Raw genomic sequence first — 17,674 nt, 5'->3', positions numbered from 1 at the left:
ATATTTATTTGTGTCTTTTAGAGGAAGCTGCTTTGTTCACTTCTGTATCACCATTTCCTAGAATAATGCCTAGCTTATAGTAGGCCTATATACTAATGAATGGATAAATGCCAGGTTATTAGAGCCCAAATATAATTAATGGAAATTTCCTTATTACTTGTTTAAAATGGAAGATTTTGTATACCTAGTTTTTAGATGCAGTCTGTTTAATGTAATTTAGGTGATTTCGTTATTGTCTATATAAAATATATTAAAATAGAAAGGCATTAAAGGTATTATTTTTCAAATAAAGGTGCCCTATATTTTGTTCAATTATAGGAAGCAGTGTGGTTCCTTTCCAACATAACAGCAGGCAACCAGCAACAAGTTCAAGCTGTAATAGATGCTGGATTAATTCCTATGATTATTCATCAGCTTGCTAAGGTTGGTCATATTATGAGTTCACTGAGTCTATTAATCTGTTAATAACCAAGACTTTTTGGATAAAGAGTCCATTTTATGATCTCTTATTTTTAACCTTCAGGGGGACTTTGGAACACAAAAAGAAGCTGCTTGGGCAATCAGCAACTTAACAATAAGTGGCAGAAAAGATCAGGTGAGTTTGCAAACCTGTAACTGTCATGATTGTTAATACTGGAAAGCATGCTACTCTCTTATGTTTAGCAGTTGCTGACTGTGTTGTGTTCTTTTTGGGGAAAAGATAACTATGTTGCCCAGGCTAGAGTGCAGTTGCTATTCACGGGCGTGACCATAAAGCACTACATCCTCCAACTCCTGGGCTCAAGATACCCTCCTGCCTCAGCCTTCCAGGTAGCACGACACCCTGCTGGGGAATAGATAATTATATAAATAAAAATATGTCTTCTCTTTTGTTGTCTAGGTTGAGTACCTTGTACAGCAGAATGTAATACCACCGTTCTGTAATTTACTGTCAGTGAAAGATTCTCAAGTGGTTCAGGTGGTTCTAGATGGTCTAAAAAACATTCTGATAATGGCCGGTGATGAAGCAAGCACAATAGCTGAAATAATAGAGGAATGTGGAGGTAAGAGTGGATTGATTGAAGAAGAATATTTGAGCACTGGAACTCTGAAACATTAGTTCTTTAAAGTCAACTTAGTAGAAAGAAAATTACTAGGATATGTTGTTTTTAAATGATCACAGTATGTTGCTTTTCTTTTTTTTTTTTTTTTTTTTTTTTTTTTTTTTTTTTTTTTTTGAGGCGGAGTCTCGCTCTGTCGCCCAGGCTGGAGTGCAGTGGCGCGATCTCGGCTCACTGCAAGCTCCGCCTCCCGGGTTCCCGCCATTCTCCTGCCTCAGCCTCCCGAGTAGCTGGGACTACAGGCGCCGCCACCACGCCCGGCTAATTTTTTTGTATTTTTAGTGGAGACGGGGTTTCATTGTGTTAGCCAGGATGGTCTCGATCTCCTGACCTCGTGATCCGCCCGTCTTGGCCTCCCAAAGTGCTGGGATTACAGGCTTGAGCCACCGCGCCCGGCCGAGTATGTTGCTTTTCTTTATTCACTATGTTTGCATTCCAAGAGGATTTTCCAGAAGGCAGTAGTCCATACTTTGCAAAAACTGGTTGTGAAGGTCACTGTGTAACCTTCTAGAGATTGACAACATAGTTTTTTTTTGGAGACAGAATCTTGTTCTGTCGCCCAGGCTGGAGTGCAGTGGCACAAACTCAGCTCACTGCAACCTCTGCCTCCCGAGTTCAAGCGGTTCTCACACCTCAGCCTCCCAAGTAGCTGGGATTACAGGTGCATACCACCACACCCAGCTGATTCTTGTGTTTTTAGTAGAGACAGGGTTTCACCAAGTTGCTCTCGAACTCCTGACCTCAAGTGATCCACCTGCCTCGGCCTCCCAAAGTGCTGGGATTACAGGCATGGTCCACTGTGCCTGGCCTGACATTGCATTTTAGGAAACACTAGTACTTCTCTTGAAGTCACAGTGCATGACAGCAAATTAAGAGCCCTTGCAACCACTACATAAATTTTAAAGCTTTATTTAATCCAGCATTTCTTAAACTCCTTAACAATGAAACACTTTTGTGTGTGTGTTATTACCATGTAATTCTGTGGACCCCACTTTAGGGAATACTATTCATATACTTGGAAAAGGTTACTGACTTCTGAGTCACCTAGATATTTTGTTTCAATCTCGTAATGGTTCTTATGATTGCCACAACTACCTGCCGAAGTTATTACCGTGGCAGTTACTTTGAAATTTTAATGAGAAATAATTGTGATTTGACATACTGTATTATTCTTTAGTAATGACATGTGAAACATATGTTAAAATTCTATTTTTAAATGTACATGTTCAATATGTACTAACATGTCTAAACCTTAGTTTATCATCATGTCATGTTTTAGATTTTTCATTGACTACTTTATATGAATATTGTTTATTTATTTTTTAAGAGAAAACAAATGCAGTAGGATCATAGAATACTCAAACCGGGAGGATTTCTTTTTGTTGTTGTTGTTGTTTTTTGGTTTTTGGTTTTTTTGAGACAGAGTTTTGCTCTTGTTGCCCAGGCTGGAGCGCAATGCCTCGATCTCTGCTCACCGCAACCTCAGCCTCCCAGGTTAAAATTCTCCTACCTCAGCCTTCTGAGTAGCTGGGATTACAGGCATGCGCCACTACACCGGCTAAGTTTTTATACTTTTAGTAGAGACAGGGTTTCTCCATGTTGGTCAGGTTGGTCTTAAACTCCCGACCTCAGGTGACCTGCCCACCTCGGCCTCCCAGAGTACTGGGATTACAGGCATGAGCCACTGCACCCGGCCGGGAGGATTTCTTGAGAAGTTATTCCAGAGATTTTAAGGAGTCTTGTCCAAGGTCACAGAAGTAGGTTGTGATAGAAGCAAAATTAAAATCCAGATCTTCTTACTATTAATTCACTGCTCATTCTGCTTTTTCAATATTTTAAGATAATTAAAAATTAGCATTGTAGTCAGGTTCATAACCCAGCAAGTTTGAGCAACTTAGAGAATTATTACTCTTCAGCTTTTTATCAATATAGTTACTTCTGTCTATAGGAGTAATAATTAGGATACATATTAATATTTTATAATTGTATAAAGCACTTTGGCAACAATTTCTCCCATTTTTCTGGTTTATTAGTATATAAGGAAAAAAATGCAACTATTTTAAAATAACCTTCAAAAAGACATTTCAAGGAAGAATATTAAAGTTTGAAATGATAAACTTGTGTATATGATGTGTGGAGTAAATATATTGGAAATATAAATGAAGGCATTCTATGGTATCTGTTCTGGAAATATTTTCCCCCAGGTTCATTGTGGCTATAGGACATAAGACCTCTATTCATTTTTTAAAGAAAGTTTTTCAAAATTTAAATCTTTCTCTTTTATACCAATTATAAGGTTCTAAAAACTTATTTTGTGGTTATATAAAAGTACTAACATTTGGAAAACAAAGAGAAAGATACAAATTACTTTATGAGGCAGTAAGATTAGTAAGATTGGCCGGGCGCGGTGGCTCACACCTGTAATCCCAGCACTTTGGGAGGCTGAGGCGGGCAAATCATGAGGTCAGGAGTTCGAGACCAGCCTGGCCAACATGGTGAAACCCTGTCTCTACTAAAAATACAAAAAATTAGCTAGGCGTAGTGGCGAGAGCCTGTAATCCCAGCTACTTGGAAGGCTGAGGCAAGAGAATCACTTGAACCCAGGAGGTGGAGGTTGCAGTGAGCCGAGATCGCACCACTGCAGTCCAGCCCTGGGGACAGAGTGAGACTCCATCTCCAAAAAAAGCGCCGGGCGCGGCTCATGCCTGTCATCCCAGCACTTTGGGAGGCTGAGGCGGGGGCGGATCACGACGTCAGGAGATCGAGATCATCCTAGCTAACACAGTGAAACCCCGTCTCTAAATTATCCGGGCATGGTGGCAGGTGCCTGTAGTCCCAGCTACTCGGGAGGCTGAGGCAAGAGAATGGCGTGAACCCAGGAGGCAGAGCTTGCAGTGAGCCGAGATCTCGCCACTGCACTCCAGCTTGGGTGACAGAGAGAAACTCCATCTCAAAAAGAAAAAAAGGATTAGTAAGATTATATTAAAGCAGTGTGGGGGAGTCAGTTCTAGTACTGTCACAAACTTGCCATATAACTTGAAATAAGTCCCTTTACATATTTATGCCACAGCTTCCCTCTGTCAAATGGATTGTTTGGGTGTTTTTTTAGACTGCCTGCCTCAGGGATCTGGGTACCTCACGGGCTTCTAAGAAGGAAAAAAATTAGTGGGATTCTGGTCCTCCAACTAGAACCAGCCCCGTGTTTTATCTGTATTTTAGACAAACCACCATCTTAAATGGGGGAGCAGTGTGTTCTGAGTTCCTTAGGATTTCTGCATGATCAAAATGAGCATGGTTTTGATTAGTATCTCCTTATCAATTAACCAGTTATTTTGATTATTTTATTCTTACCAGGTTTGGAGAAAATTGAAGTTTTACAGCAACATGAAAATGAAGACATATATAAATTAGCATTTGAAATCATAGATCAGTATTTCTCTGGTGATGATGTAAGTAGATATTAAAATAGGGAGTGTCTTCATGTAAATGAAAACCTATACACAATGTAAATTTACAAAGAGTTTTCCTTTTATTACTAGGATGACCTAAGTTTGTACTGTATTTCTATTAGACATTCCATCAGTCACTTTCTCTTACTTTGAAACTTCATTATAAGGTAAAGTTGTAAAAACAGTTCTTGTTTCATTTGTAATCTATTAACTAAAAAGAAATAGTAATTATGTAAGTGATGTATGTTCAGATAGGTTAAATAAATCTACAGATACAGAAACTTAAGGATGCAGTTTTGAAACATGTTAAATTTTAAATTATTAAATTTGTTACTAAAATTATTGATTTATCCGAATATTTTTAGGTGATTAAAGCATTCACATAGAATTATTTGCTAAGAGGTAAAAAGTCAGTTCCACTTACATCATAATGTATGGTATCATAACCTAATAAGGATTTTCTTCTTGTTTTTTTATAGATTGATGAAGATCCCTGCCTCATTCCTGAAGCAACACAAGGAGGTACTTACAATTTTGATCCAACAGCCAACCTTCAAACAAAAGAATTTAATTTTTAAGTTCAGTTGAGTGCAGCATCTTTCCCACATTCAATATGAAGCACCACCAGATGGCTACCAAATGATAAGAACAACAGCAACAAAAGGCTCCAAAACACACATGCCTCTTTGTTTTGATGCTTCTAAAGCAAGCCATGTCTCAGTCACTTTGCAGTTGCCAAAAGTCACTATCACATGGACTGTAAATGCATATGCATGATTTCCTAAACTGTTTTAGAACTCTCCTTAACAATCTCAACTACCCTATTTTTCCCTGTTCCCTGGTGCCACAGGCTGACAACTGCAGTCTCCAATTTAGAATAAATATTCCATAGTGGTGACATGTCAGCTGCCCACTGATACTCCTTTGGAAAATGGTGCGCTGTGGATCAAGACACTTTGGTATGATGCATATACAAGTTGGAAGACTAAAGAGGTGCAGTGTGATCTGAGCCTCCATCATTGTCCTCCACAAACATATTTTCATATTCTTTATGTGGAAGAATAGATTTTAAAGTACAAGCCAAATGATTTTCATTGGTGGAACTGACACAAAAAAAGTAACTTAAAAACAAGGAACTTGGTTATTGAATAAACAGATAAGTTTAAAAAAAAAAAAAAACTGTACTTCATCTACCAGTAATTGATGTGTTTATTATCTGCCTCAGAAGCCAGGGTTGGAGGAAGAACCTTAGATATGGATATTAATGCTTTTGCCATTATACCTAATTTTTGAGAACAGCAAGCCCTATTTGACCACTCTCTTCAGCCTGTGTGTTCCTGCTGTTTTGAAGTAATCAAATGCTGTGCATGGTATTTTACCTGAGCTGCAACCTGTTATGGACTTGAACTTCTGTTTAAGTTGAAAGCAAGAGTCCCTGACTATAAAGGAAAAACAGCAAAACAAAAAACAAGACAAAAAAAAACTACAAAAGTCTAAAATACCCATTGGTGATGTTTTTTAAAAAATCTTGCTTTCAGCTTTCAGGAGTTAATATTCTTTGTTTTAATTTGATAATTGGATATGGTTGATTTATATTGGGTTTAAACTGTGGAGCTTTCATGTTTACTGTAATTTAGTCTTAAAATATTTTTTACTTAGTAACCAGTGCTTTTGATAATGTGGTTGGCAACAAACCAGCAACTATTTAGAAGTGTCATAAGACTTCATTCTTTGAGTATTGGGAAAGTTAATTCAGATCCTACTCTAAAAGCATCTTCATATATTAAAAGATTCAGACAGGGATCTGTGTAGAGGAGTAATTTGCAGTTATTTAACATAAACCTGATTTGCAGTGATCTCTAAGTAATTCTGCAAAATCCTATTACTATGTCAAGTTATTGCTTTTGGTAAATTGTCTGGCCCAGTTATTAATGAAAGAATATGGATTTGAAAATTTTTAAACTAAATAATTTGTGCTGTCACAGAAATGGTATTGTTGCTCTTGTTTACTGGGTATAATTTCCCAATGCATTGATGTGAAGGGATAGAAAATCTAAACTAATTTAGTTATCCATGGGGGGTGTATTTACTGTGATGAAGATGAGACAGATGCCATCAGAGCTTTGTGAATCAGCTGGGGTGTTTTCACTGATAAACAACACATAGCAGGTGTGCATTCATTACAAATATATGTATCTGCCAAGGTGGAGCCACTTTAAAGAGTGAGTTTTGTCTTGTATCTAAAGTGGATACAAGCGTATGTTTAAACTGCAAGATTTTTACTTGCTAGAGAATCTGTTTTAATATAGTGGTTTGGCCTCTGATTATTTATAGGTTTTATAAATTTTAGAATCAATTTCTCTTTAAGGTGGCTCAGATTTTTCAACTCTTGTGCACATAAAATTGAGTTGAAGTTCATTGTGCCTTTTTTTCTTTATCCAAATTTTGAGTTAAAGCTTCATATGGTAACTGCATCCTGTTTGGACACTATAGTCTAAATTTTTGAAACTGCGTGGTGTTCACTAAAAGTAGGAATAACAACGTAAAAGCGAATTAAGGTCACAAACTTCGGTGAAACCCTTAAAAGTCCAAATCTTCTTGATATTGTGAACTGTACCCCTTCCAGTTTAGTTTCTTCTGGACTTTCCTTACTTAACTGACAGTTACCTTTTAAAATTTGCACACATTATGATTAAAATTGGGCCTCTACTGTGATGATTCCTATTTCCTCTCATGTTTTAAAGTGCAAACTAACATTTAAGTGAACATTAGCATCAAGTAGTGCAGACATTTGTATGCATTTCCTTGATTCAATTTGTGACCTCACCAGTTTTGAATTGGAATTGCACCATTTCGTAGATAAAGGAAACTAAGTATATTGCTGCACTTTTAAGTTTTCAAAACAGTGTTTAAAAATTGCATTGTTTTTATTTTTTTTTAAACTCAGTTTAAAAAGACTAAAACGTTCTTTCAAAAGAGGCATCTAAATGTGTTCCTAATTTTGTATATGGGCTTAGGTTTTGTAACCAATAAAAAAAGCTGCTATCAAATATGATAAAACATTGAAAACTTATTTCTGAAAATAACTTGTTTGTTTTCTGTATGGTTAAATTTAAATTTGGAATTATTTTTTAAAAATCACAATGGAGGTAAATCATGAATTACTCTTTTATTGTATTTTAATATCTCCTTCACACCATTTTACTGAACTAAACTGAAGTCTGTTCACCTGGCACAGTTAGCCAAACATTCACAGCAAGGTTTTGCAGCAGGAAAAAGGAGGGCATTTATCTGCAGGCAGGGCACCAAACAAGAAAAATGAGGCAGCTCACGCTTAAGACCCAACCTCCCTCATGGCTTTACAAGCAAGGGTTTTTAAAGGCAGGGGTGAATTTCAGGAAAGCATAAGTTACAGGCAAAATTGTACATCAATACACAATGGTTTGGCCTAAAAAGGTGGCCTGTCTTGAAGCTCAGGGTGGCAGGGGGTGACTTACAGGTCATAGGTGAGTTTAAAGATTTTCTTATTTGCAATTGATTAAGGAATCAAAGCTTTGTCAAAAAACTTGGGGTCAGCAGAAAAGAATGCTAAGTCTGCCCCATGGGCGTGACTTCCTATAGGCCCCTCAGGAAGACATTGAGAACAAAGAATGGCAGTCAGAGCTCAGTCCTCAGTTCCCCCTTCCCTGGCCAGTGGATCCATTTGGTGGGGGTCCAGGTTTCTGAAGAACAACTCAGGGACATATGTTAAGATGTTATCTTTAGTTTCTATAAGGAACCAAATATCCTGTGACTTCCTTGCTTATTGTTTTAAGCTACTATTACTCTTGCTTATCAAGTTGCTTATTTATTCATAGGGCTAGCTAGGTGCCTGGAATTTCCCTTGAAGGAACTCCAAATTTTCCTTTATTTCCATGCTTGGGGGACACCTGGCGGGCCCTTAAGAGGGGTTCCTGCTCCATCTCAACTCTAACAAACCAGGATGATCAATAATAATGCTAGATTTGAGACTATTTTGTGACAAATAAGAATTACCAAAATCTGTATTAGTTTCCTAAGCTGTCATTACAAAGTACCACAAACCAGGTGGTTTCAGACAATAGAAATATATTGTCATCCACTTCTGGAGACCAGAAGTCTGAAATCAAGGTGATGGCTGAGCCAGGCTCTCTTTGGGGGCTCTCATGGGGACGATCCTTCCTTGCCTCTTCCTAGCTTCTGGTGGTTCTTGGCAATCCTTGGGTTTCCTTGGCTTGCAGCTGCATCACTCCAGTCTCTGCCTCCGTCATCACATGGCATTTTCCCTTTGTGTCTCAGGTTTAAATACTATAACTTAGAAAAAGCCCATTTTTTTGAGATGATGGTACGATAAGACTTTCATGAAACAAAAACTCTTAAGACCTGGCTAACCCTTGAAAACATGTGACTATGGAAAATAGTAATCAGAGCCAACCTAAAAGTTTTAACCTGTTAGGTAAAGTTATGGCACTAAGTGAAATCTTGCATTAATTAAAAGAACAAAGGAGCAGCCACTTTTGAGTGTAGAAATGTTTACTTTTGTATAATGCCACTTCAAATTATTTTTAAAATAAGTTGGTATATAAGTAAATGTGATAATACTCATAGTCTTGCCATCATTTCTTTCAGAAGGGTCATCCTAAAGGGCGTGGTTGGTGGCAGACACCTGTAGCTCCAGCTACTTGGGAGGCTGAGTCAGGAGGATCACTTGAGCCCAGGAGCTTGGGAGCAGCCTGGGCAACATAGCAAGACCCTATCTTTTAAAAAATTCATGTTTAAAGAAGGGTCATTCATCCTTTCGGGATTAGTTAATGCGGATAAACAAGTAAACAAGAGCAACTGACATTCACAAATGTCCGTTGTCTTACAGTGGTGGTTAATTTTTTAAACGCTAGTTAAACTGGGGAAGTTTACTTAACTCTTTTGGGGGGAAAGGAAATATAATTTCTGTATATGAAGCTGTGGGTATAAATGTTGTACTTGTTTAGATAGCTGAAAAACTGATAGAATGATTCTCCAAAAGTACTATATACAATGTGTGGGAAAAGGGATGTGGGAATGCAACCTAATCCCACTGTTTGCCCATAAAATCCCTCAACTAACTTAGGCCTAAATTGTTTTTTTGTTTTTTGTTTTTTGAGATGGAGTTTCCCGCTCTTTAGCCCAGGTTGGAGTGCAGTGGTCTGCCTCCCGGGTTCAGGTGATTGTCCTACCTCAGCCTCCTGAGTAGCTGGGATTACAGGCACCTGCCACCACGCCTGGCCAATTTTTGTATTTTTAGTAGAGATGGGGTTTCACCATGTTGGCCAGGCTGGTCTCGAACTCTTGACCTCAAGTGATCTGCCCGCCTCGGCCTCTCAAAATGCTGGGATTACAGGCGTGAGCCCCCACACCTGGCCTCAATTGGGATTTTTTAAACCCTGCACTATTAACATTTTCGGCTGGATAATTCTTTGTTGTGTGTCATCTGCCCTGTGCAATGTAGGATGTTTAGTAGTTATCCCTGGGCTCTACTCACTAGATAGCAGTAGCACCTCTCTCCTCTCCCCAAGTTAAGACAACCAAAAATGTCTCCAGAATTGCCAAACATCTGGGGGCCCAAAACCATCCCTGATTGTAAACCACTGTCCTAAATCAATTCCTATAGAAAACTCCACTCAAATGAGACAGCCTAAATCATGACTTTTTTGTGTGAACAGTCCCAGGCTTTCCTCAGATGCGTAAGATGAAAAAGGGAGATACAAATGTGCCTTTTCTTCATTCTGAGTTTTAGGAAAAATTGGAGGCAGGCCTAACCTAATTTCCCAAATCATATGTAGGAAACTCCAGGTAGTACTGAACACCTATTTCAAGGGACTTGGGATAACGAAATAGAAATACGGAGCAACTAGTTACCTCTTAAATTTATCCTGTGGCTAAAATACAGGGTTGTAAAACAATCAAATGTGTTAATTGCCCAAATCTCAACAAGTGTTTTTCAAACACTTCTAGGTGAAAATTTCAAGTTATCTAGGGAAAACGAGTTGGACTAGAAAATCATAGCATAGTTTGAAGATCACTTCTTGAAGCATTGTTGAGAGATTGGCCCCATCAGAAAACTTAAAATCATCTATTAAATTATTAAAAATAGAAACTATGGCTGAGCCATGCTATAAAGAAAGTATTCTCTGCAGGGAATTTCTTCTATAGCATCCCCCTTCCCTACGCTAGCAAATTGCCATACACCTTCTTGAGGAATTCTCTTAAACTGTGATACCCAAAGATGCTTGGGGCCTTGTGCCAAATAATGTGAGAAGCCATAAGATAAGGAACATCTTCGTGGGACAGCAACTTTACTAGGTGGTAAGTAAAAGTTTTATTGGTAATACAAGCCAAAGTGTTATAAAGTATACATTTTACATATTTTAAACATAAAATCAGATTTTTGAGGCAGGGTATTTTATGGAAACATTCCTGCAGGAGTAAGTCAGAAGAGCTTGAGAAACAAGGTACTCATTTTGAGGGAGCTTTGTTATTTATTGCCTAGCTTTGCTTGCTACAAGATCCTTTCTTAACCTGGGTGAATCGCTTGAGCCCAGGAGTTTGACACCAGCTTGGGCAATATATAGTGAGACCTCATCTGTACAAAAAAAATTTAAAACTTAGCTGGTGGGCATGCCTGTAGTCCCAGCTACTTTGGAGGGTGAGGCTGCCATACACCTGAGCAGAGATTGTGCCACTGCACTCCAGCCTGGGCCACAGAGTTGTGAGACCCTGTCTCAAAAGAGAAAGAAACTTAAATATCCATCAGTACAAATTAACTGTTTTTGATTGGGAGTAGACTTTGTTATTTCCAGATAGCAGAGGAGACTTAATCCATTTTTTAAATCAGCTTTCTTCTTCTACCCGAACACACCTTGCATTTCATCCATTCTCATAAAAGTCATTGCTGGACCTGGTTCCTGTCAGCTTGATGCACTTCAAGGATTCCAACGATAAGGAATGTGGTGTGACTGGTTTCTGGGTACTTTGGAATGAATGGGAACATTCCATTAACTGGACATTTGATTCTATTAATGTTGAGGGATTCTTTCAGTTATTTTACCAGCTTCATCATAATTAGATTTGTGATCAAGTCACGCCCTCTTTATCATCAGCTCTCTTTGACCCAACTCGTTAGGCATCTGCCCCTTTTCAACTAAATATAAGAATAAATTTCATATTCAGCCTAGTTTTTCTCATGAGATCACATTCTACATATGTATCCTTTCGATGTTTTGAGTCTTATATAAGTAAGAATTCTAAGCCTTTAGAAACATTCGAATACTAGGCCGGGCACGGTGGCTCACACCTGTAATCCCAGCACTTTGGAAGGCCAAGGCAGGCAGATCACGAGGTCAGGAGATTGAGACCATCTTGCCTAACACGGTGAAACACCATCTCTACTAAAAATACAAAAAATTAGCCGGGCGTGGTGGTGGGGAGGTTGAGGCAGGAGAATGGCGTGAACCCAGGAGGCGGAGGTTGCAGTGAGCCAAGATCGCACCACTGCACTCCAGCCTGGGTGACAGTGTGAGACTCCGTCTCAAAAAAAAAAAAAAAAAAACTCGAATACCGAATACTCTGTCCTGTGCCAGGTACTGTGCTATGGCACAGGATACTTGTAAAAATAACAGGAATTAAAAAAATGACAAGTTTTGACAAATGTTAGAAAAAAATGAGGTATACAATGATATACATAGTAGAGGAAATTGGCTACTGAGAAAGGTGATAACCAGGCTAATGTTGAGCCCTTAAAAGTGCCAGCCAAAATTTTCACTGATTGTGGTAAAAAGGCAGGAGTTTACTGGGCAGATTGAATGGAAAAGCTTTCCAGCAGTGGAAGAGTCTGTACAAAGCCTTGTGAGAAGCACCATGGGGCATCTGAGGAAGTGAAAGAGAGCAAGTATAGCTAGATGAAGGATTATAATGGGAAGAAGGATTAACGGGAATGGGAAAGGGCTAAAGAGATAGGGAGGGGCCAGAGCCCACAGTCTAGTAAGTCATGAAAAGGATTTTGGTATTCTATATGGAAAATCATCAAGCAAGAGGGGTAACAGATTAATAAAGATCACTAGTTGGTAAGGCTAAGGACAGGAAATGTCCTTTGGATTTAGTGATGTAGAGGTTGCTGGTCCCATTGAGTGAGTGAAGCACAGAGACGAGATAGTGAATAGGTCCATGAAATGCATAGAATCAAGAAATACTTGGCTGCTGAGGAGGAGCTGGTGATGCCAAGTTTGGGGAGAGAGAAGTATTGGGGATGATTTCTAGGTTTCCAGGTTGTAGTAACTGATGAGTGGAAGTAACATGAGATAGAAAAGAGAATCAGACATTGGGGTGCAAAGTGATGAGCTCAGTTTGGGTTTTGTTGAGACGTCCAAGTGACCGTCAAGTAGGGCAGTTGGAAATAGTGGTCTGGAGTCCAGAGAATAGGACCAGGCTAGAGATTGAGTTCTCTGCTGGTTTTGCTGGTCATTAAAGCAGAGGGTAAGGATGAGACTGCCTGGATCTGGGGTCTGGAGTGAGAACAGCCTAGGACTGTGTTGTGGAGCTGCAGTAATCACTGGGCATTTGTAGTGGAAGATGCACTTGCAGAGGAAACAATGGCTAAGAAGGCTGTGTTCTTAGAAAACCAAAGGAGGCCGGGCGTGGTGGCTCACGCCTGTAATCCCAAAACTTTGGGAGGCTGAGATGGGTGGATCACAAGGTCAGGAGATCGAGACCATCCTGGCTAACACGGGGAAACCCCATCTCTACTAAAATACAAAAAAAAAAAAAATTAACCAGGTGTGGTGGCGGGTGCCTGTGGTCCCAGCTACTCGGGAGGCTGAGGCAGGAGAATGGCGTGAACCCGGGAGGCGGAGCTTGCAGTGAGCCGAGATCGCGCCACTGCACTCCAGCCTGGGCGACAGAGCGAGACTCTGTCTCCAAAAAAAAAAAAAAAAAAAAAAGAAAGAAAAGAAAAAGAAAATCAAAGGAAAAATATTTCAGTGCTGTGATGCTGCTCAGAAGTAAACTAAGAAAACGAACTGCTCTTTGGGTTCACTGATGGGGAGGCCAGTAGTCATCTTAGTGAGAGCTGTATCAGTGTGATAAGGCAGGAACTAGAGTAGAAAGGACTGAGGAGCAGGGTCAAGACATGAAGACAGGGGATCTGATCAGTTTTTTCAGTTTCTATTTTGCTCCGAAGAGGAGGTGGGCAGCATGGTCCCTAAAGGGTGATAAGTTAGTTACAGGACAGGATCCAGAGCATAGGTGGCTAGATTGGCCATACTCAGTCGCCAGTTATTTAACTGAGCAGCTAGTATATGCCAAACTCTGTAATAGGTGCCAGGGATACAGCAGTAAAAAGGTAGCCACAACCCCTGGCCTTGAAGACTTACATTGTAGTGGCAAGAGATTAGCAATAAGTGCATAAACAAGGATCATTCTATCTGGTGTTAACTGCTATAAAAAAAATGGTATAGAAAGTGACCAGGGGAAAAAGTTCTTGTGTTCAGTGCCAGCATTTTTTTTATAATTGTAAAATACACATAAAATTTGCCATCTTAACCATTTTTAGTGTGCAGCTCAGTAAAGTATGTTCACGTTGTTGTGCAACCAATCTCCAGAACATCATCTTGCAAATCTGAAACTATCCCAATAAATAACACTCCACTTTTCCCCACGCCCCCCCTCCCCGCCCTGCCCCTGGTAACCCCCATTCTGTTTCTGCAAATCGATTATTTTAGACATTTCCTGTAAGTGGAATCATAAGTATGTTTTTGTGAGTGGCTTGTTTCACTGACCTCATAGGGTTGTGAAGTTAAATAATGTAGGTTTGTTCCCGGACCAAACTGGGGGTTGGGCAGCCCAATTAACAAGGTGCAGATGAACCGCGGAAGAAGAGTTTTTATTTCTGCAACCGGTTACAGGGAGAAGGTCTGGAAATTATTGCCAGACCAACTCATAATTACAAAGTTTTTCCAGCGTGTATATACCTTCTAAGCTGTATCTCTACGTGTAAGAGTGCATTCATCTAAAGACACAAGTGATTAACAACTTCTAATCCTGAAGACCTTCCTCTGGAGCCTCAGGAAATTTACTTAATCTAAATGGGTCTGGCTGCTGGGATGATTACCCTTATTTTGTCTCCTGCTAAAATCATGGAGGCTTGTGGAATTCCTCCAGATCCCCAATAAACTTGTTTGTGGAGGCCTGGGGAGTTTCTTCAGATCCCCCAATAAAACTTGTTTAATCCTAAACGGGTCCTGTTAAGAATTCCTTCGTTATCTTGTCATGCTTCAAGGCCCAAGAAAGGCCTAGGCAAAACTTCGTGGGCTTTTGTTACATTCCAGCCTTTGTATACGGGCACTGACTCTTTCAGCTTTTAATATTTAACTTAACCAGTCAGTCAGTGCTGAAACAGGTGTGATGGAGGCCTGCGATAGTGAGACCTGGCCTGCCACAGGTGAAACACATCTATCGCCAAGCCAATAGGACTTACCGCTCCTCTCACCCACACTTCTACTTTTCTGGAGAAATGGAAAGATTGTGAAAGTAGGCCACAAGGACTTTAAGCCGGCTGGTGGCTGAAAACACCCTTAACCCCCTCACCTCCTTGGTAAGGCTTGCAGGAGCCTAATTGAAACCTTTCGACTCTAAAATTCTGCCCCGGTCTACTGGCAAAATTTCCACTACCTGGGCTTCACTTTGTGGCTTAAAGTTTGAGCCTTGTTAAAAATCAAACAACATCAAAGGGTGTGGCCCTATTACCAATCCTCCAGGCTTGGTTTGGGAACAGGTTTGGTCGAGGGAGTTGAGCAAGTTGGTGAGCACGGTCCTCCTAGGGAACCTCCATGCGCGGGACCTGACAAAACCTCTGGGCTCAGCAGGCTGGCGAGGGTGCGAGGCGGGCAGGGAATACTAGCGCTGGTCCCGACCCTGCCGAGGAGCCCCGTTCCTCCCCGGACCGCCTTGGCCATTCAGCTCCGCTCCTCTTTGGCCATCCGGCTCCGCCCCTTTCCGGCCAGCCCCGCCCCGTCGTTTCTCTCCCGGCTTTCCTCTGCCTCATGGTTTCTGGCCGCTGGCGTCGGGAGCCGGAAGCATGGGCGCTGAGTGGGAGCTGGGGGCCGAGGCTGGCGGGTCGCTGCTGCTGTGCGCCGCGCTGCTGGCGGCGGGCTGCGCTCTGGGCCTGCGCCTGGGCCGCGGGCGGGGGGCGGCCGACCGCGGGGCGCTCATCTGGCTCTGCTACGACGCGCTGGTGCACTTCGCGCTGGTAAGTGCTATCGCCTAGACCCTTCGCTCCCCATTCCAGAGAGTGGGAGTGGGGGGCGGCAAGGCGGGGTGCAGGGGGTCCGGCGGCTTTCTGCAGCAAGCTGACCGCCCCTCCCCCTGGGGCAGGAAGTCTGCGGGGAGCCGAGAGGCGCCTGGAGGCCGCGGCGCCCAGAGTTCTGATTCCCAGGTCTGTGAACAGAACGCCGCTTGCCTTGTGCTGCCGATTCCTCCACCAAACTTAAAAAAATTTCTGTACGTGCTGTGTTAGTTTAGAAGATACCCAAAGGCTAGAACCTCAGTTTCCTCGGCTTTGTAACCTGCACATAAATGTTGAACTGGAAATAATTGAGAGTAGAGTTGAGGTAATTTTTAAATGCCCCAGAGGGTAGGGTGCAAGGAGAGATGCTTGCTCCAGAGGCAGCAAGGCTATTGGCCCAAAACCCGAAACCTTTGCCGAGACAAACGAAACACCCGCGTCTAATATGTGCCAGGCGCATTACTGAGTTTAAAATTTCAGATCTTTACAGCATCCATAAATGAGTTATTATTGTCTCCCATTTTACAGAGGTGAAGGTAGGCGCTGCAAAGTTAGGTGACTTTCCAGTGCCACACAGCTGGCATGATTCTGAGGCGGTCTAGTCTGGCTCCCAAGTTTGCACTCTGTGTATCAGTCGAGGTTTTAGGAAATATGTGTCCTTAAAGATTCAACCCATTTTATAAAATAGGAAGGTTGTGTTTAAGGCATTTATATTGAAATGCCCCACCACACGCGCGCGCGCACACACACTTTTAAGTTTTTTAAAAACTATGCCCAAATATCTTTTTGTAAAGTTGACCTTGTTTAACTCTAGACACACCTGTGGCTAAGTGAAACTAAAGTCAGTAGTATTGAGAAAGCAAGCCGAGTTTTGGGTAATCATCGAGTTCTGTAAATGTTTGCGAGTTGGCTTTGTGCCCATGACTGATGTTGCTGGAATTTTTTTTATTCTGATAAGCAACATGTAGAGATAAGGGACAGTGAATGTTTCTCTCAACTCCTTTATAGAATTGATTTGTTTTTGTCTTTTTATTTTTTTTTACTTTTTTATTTTTTTGTTCTTGAGCCAGAGTCTAACTCTGTCCCCAGCTGGAGTGTGGTGGCACTATCTCGGTGCACTGCCGCCTCCTGGGTTAAAGCGATTCTCCTGCCTCAGCCTCCGGAGTAGCTGGGATTACAGGCGCCTATCACCACGCCCGGCTAATTTCTGTATTTTTAGTAGAGATGAGGTTTCACTATGTTGGCCAGACTGGTCTCGAACCCCTAACGTCGGATGATCTGCCCGCCTTGGCCTCCTAAAGTGCTGGGATTACAGGCGTGAGCCACCGCGACCAGCCGAGAATTGATTTTTAAGCTATCACTTGAACACGAGGTCTCCCACAGAACAGGGGAGATAAAGCAGGTTGCTAGGCCCAGTTAGAAAAAATGTATAACATAATTTGTTATGTATAACAAAATGTATAACATAAAAATGTATAACATAACAAAAATGTTCTAGTCCTATTTGGAGAAAAATGTATAACATATTGGCTGGGTATAACTTTATAGCATATCGGAATGTATATGTATAATGTATAACATATTGGACACAGTGGCTCATGCCTGTAATCTCAGCATTTTGGGAGGCTGAGGCGGGTGGATCACGAGGTCAGGAATTCAAGACCAGCCTGGCCAACATGGTGAAACCCCATCTCTACTAAAAATACAAAAATTAGCCGGATGTGGTGACAGGTGCCTGTAATCCCAGATGGTTGGGAGGCTGAGGCAGGATAATTGCTTGAACCTGGGAGGTG

The 17,674-nt window shown here is 41.2% G+C and overlaps 2 protein-coding genes across 10 annotated transcripts in view; both read left to right on the top strand.

Moving 5' to 3' along the window:
• Positions 1-7,609, top strand: part of KPNA3 (karyopherin subunit alpha 3) — a 97,300-nt gene extending 89,691 nt beyond the window's left edge. For both annotated transcript variants that reach the window (XM_005585866.5, XM_045377361.3), the window contains exons 13-17: positions 319-423; positions 524-595; positions 881-1,043; positions 4,455-4,549; positions 5,029-7,609. In XM_005585866.5, the coding sequence (XP_005585923.1) occupies positions 319-423; positions 524-595; positions 881-1,043; positions 4,455-4,549; positions 5,029-5,127 (534 nt within the window). In that variant the 3' untranslated portion in view covers positions 5,128-7,609. The remainder of the gene's footprint in view (positions 1-318; positions 424-523; positions 596-880; positions 1,044-4,454; positions 4,550-5,028) is intronic.
• An 8,000-nt stretch (positions 7,610-15,609) lies between these two features.
• The window catches only part of EBPL (EBP like), a 30,900-nt gene continuing 28,835 nt past the window's right edge, over positions 15,610-17,674 (top strand). For all 8 annotated transcript variants that reach the window (XR_012426968.1, XR_012426970.1, XR_012426969.1 and 5 more), the window contains exon 1: positions 15,610-15,845. Coding sequence is in view for 5 of the 8 variants with exons in the window: in XM_005585862.4 (XP_005585919.3) it covers positions 15,675-15,845 (171 nt within the window). In the remaining 3 variants the exon portion in view is untranslated. The remainder of the gene's footprint in view (positions 15,846-17,674) is intronic.

This window comes from Macaca fascicularis, chromosome 17, assembly GCF_037993035.2.
Source record: "Macaca fascicularis isolate 582-1 chromosome 17, T2T-MFA8v1.1".
NCBI classification, from domain to species: Eukaryota; Metazoa; Chordata; class Mammalia; order Primates; family Cercopithecidae; genus Macaca; species Macaca fascicularis.
The sequence above is the reverse complement of the archived record's forward strand: the minus strand, read 5'-3'. Positions and strand labels throughout refer to the sequence as shown.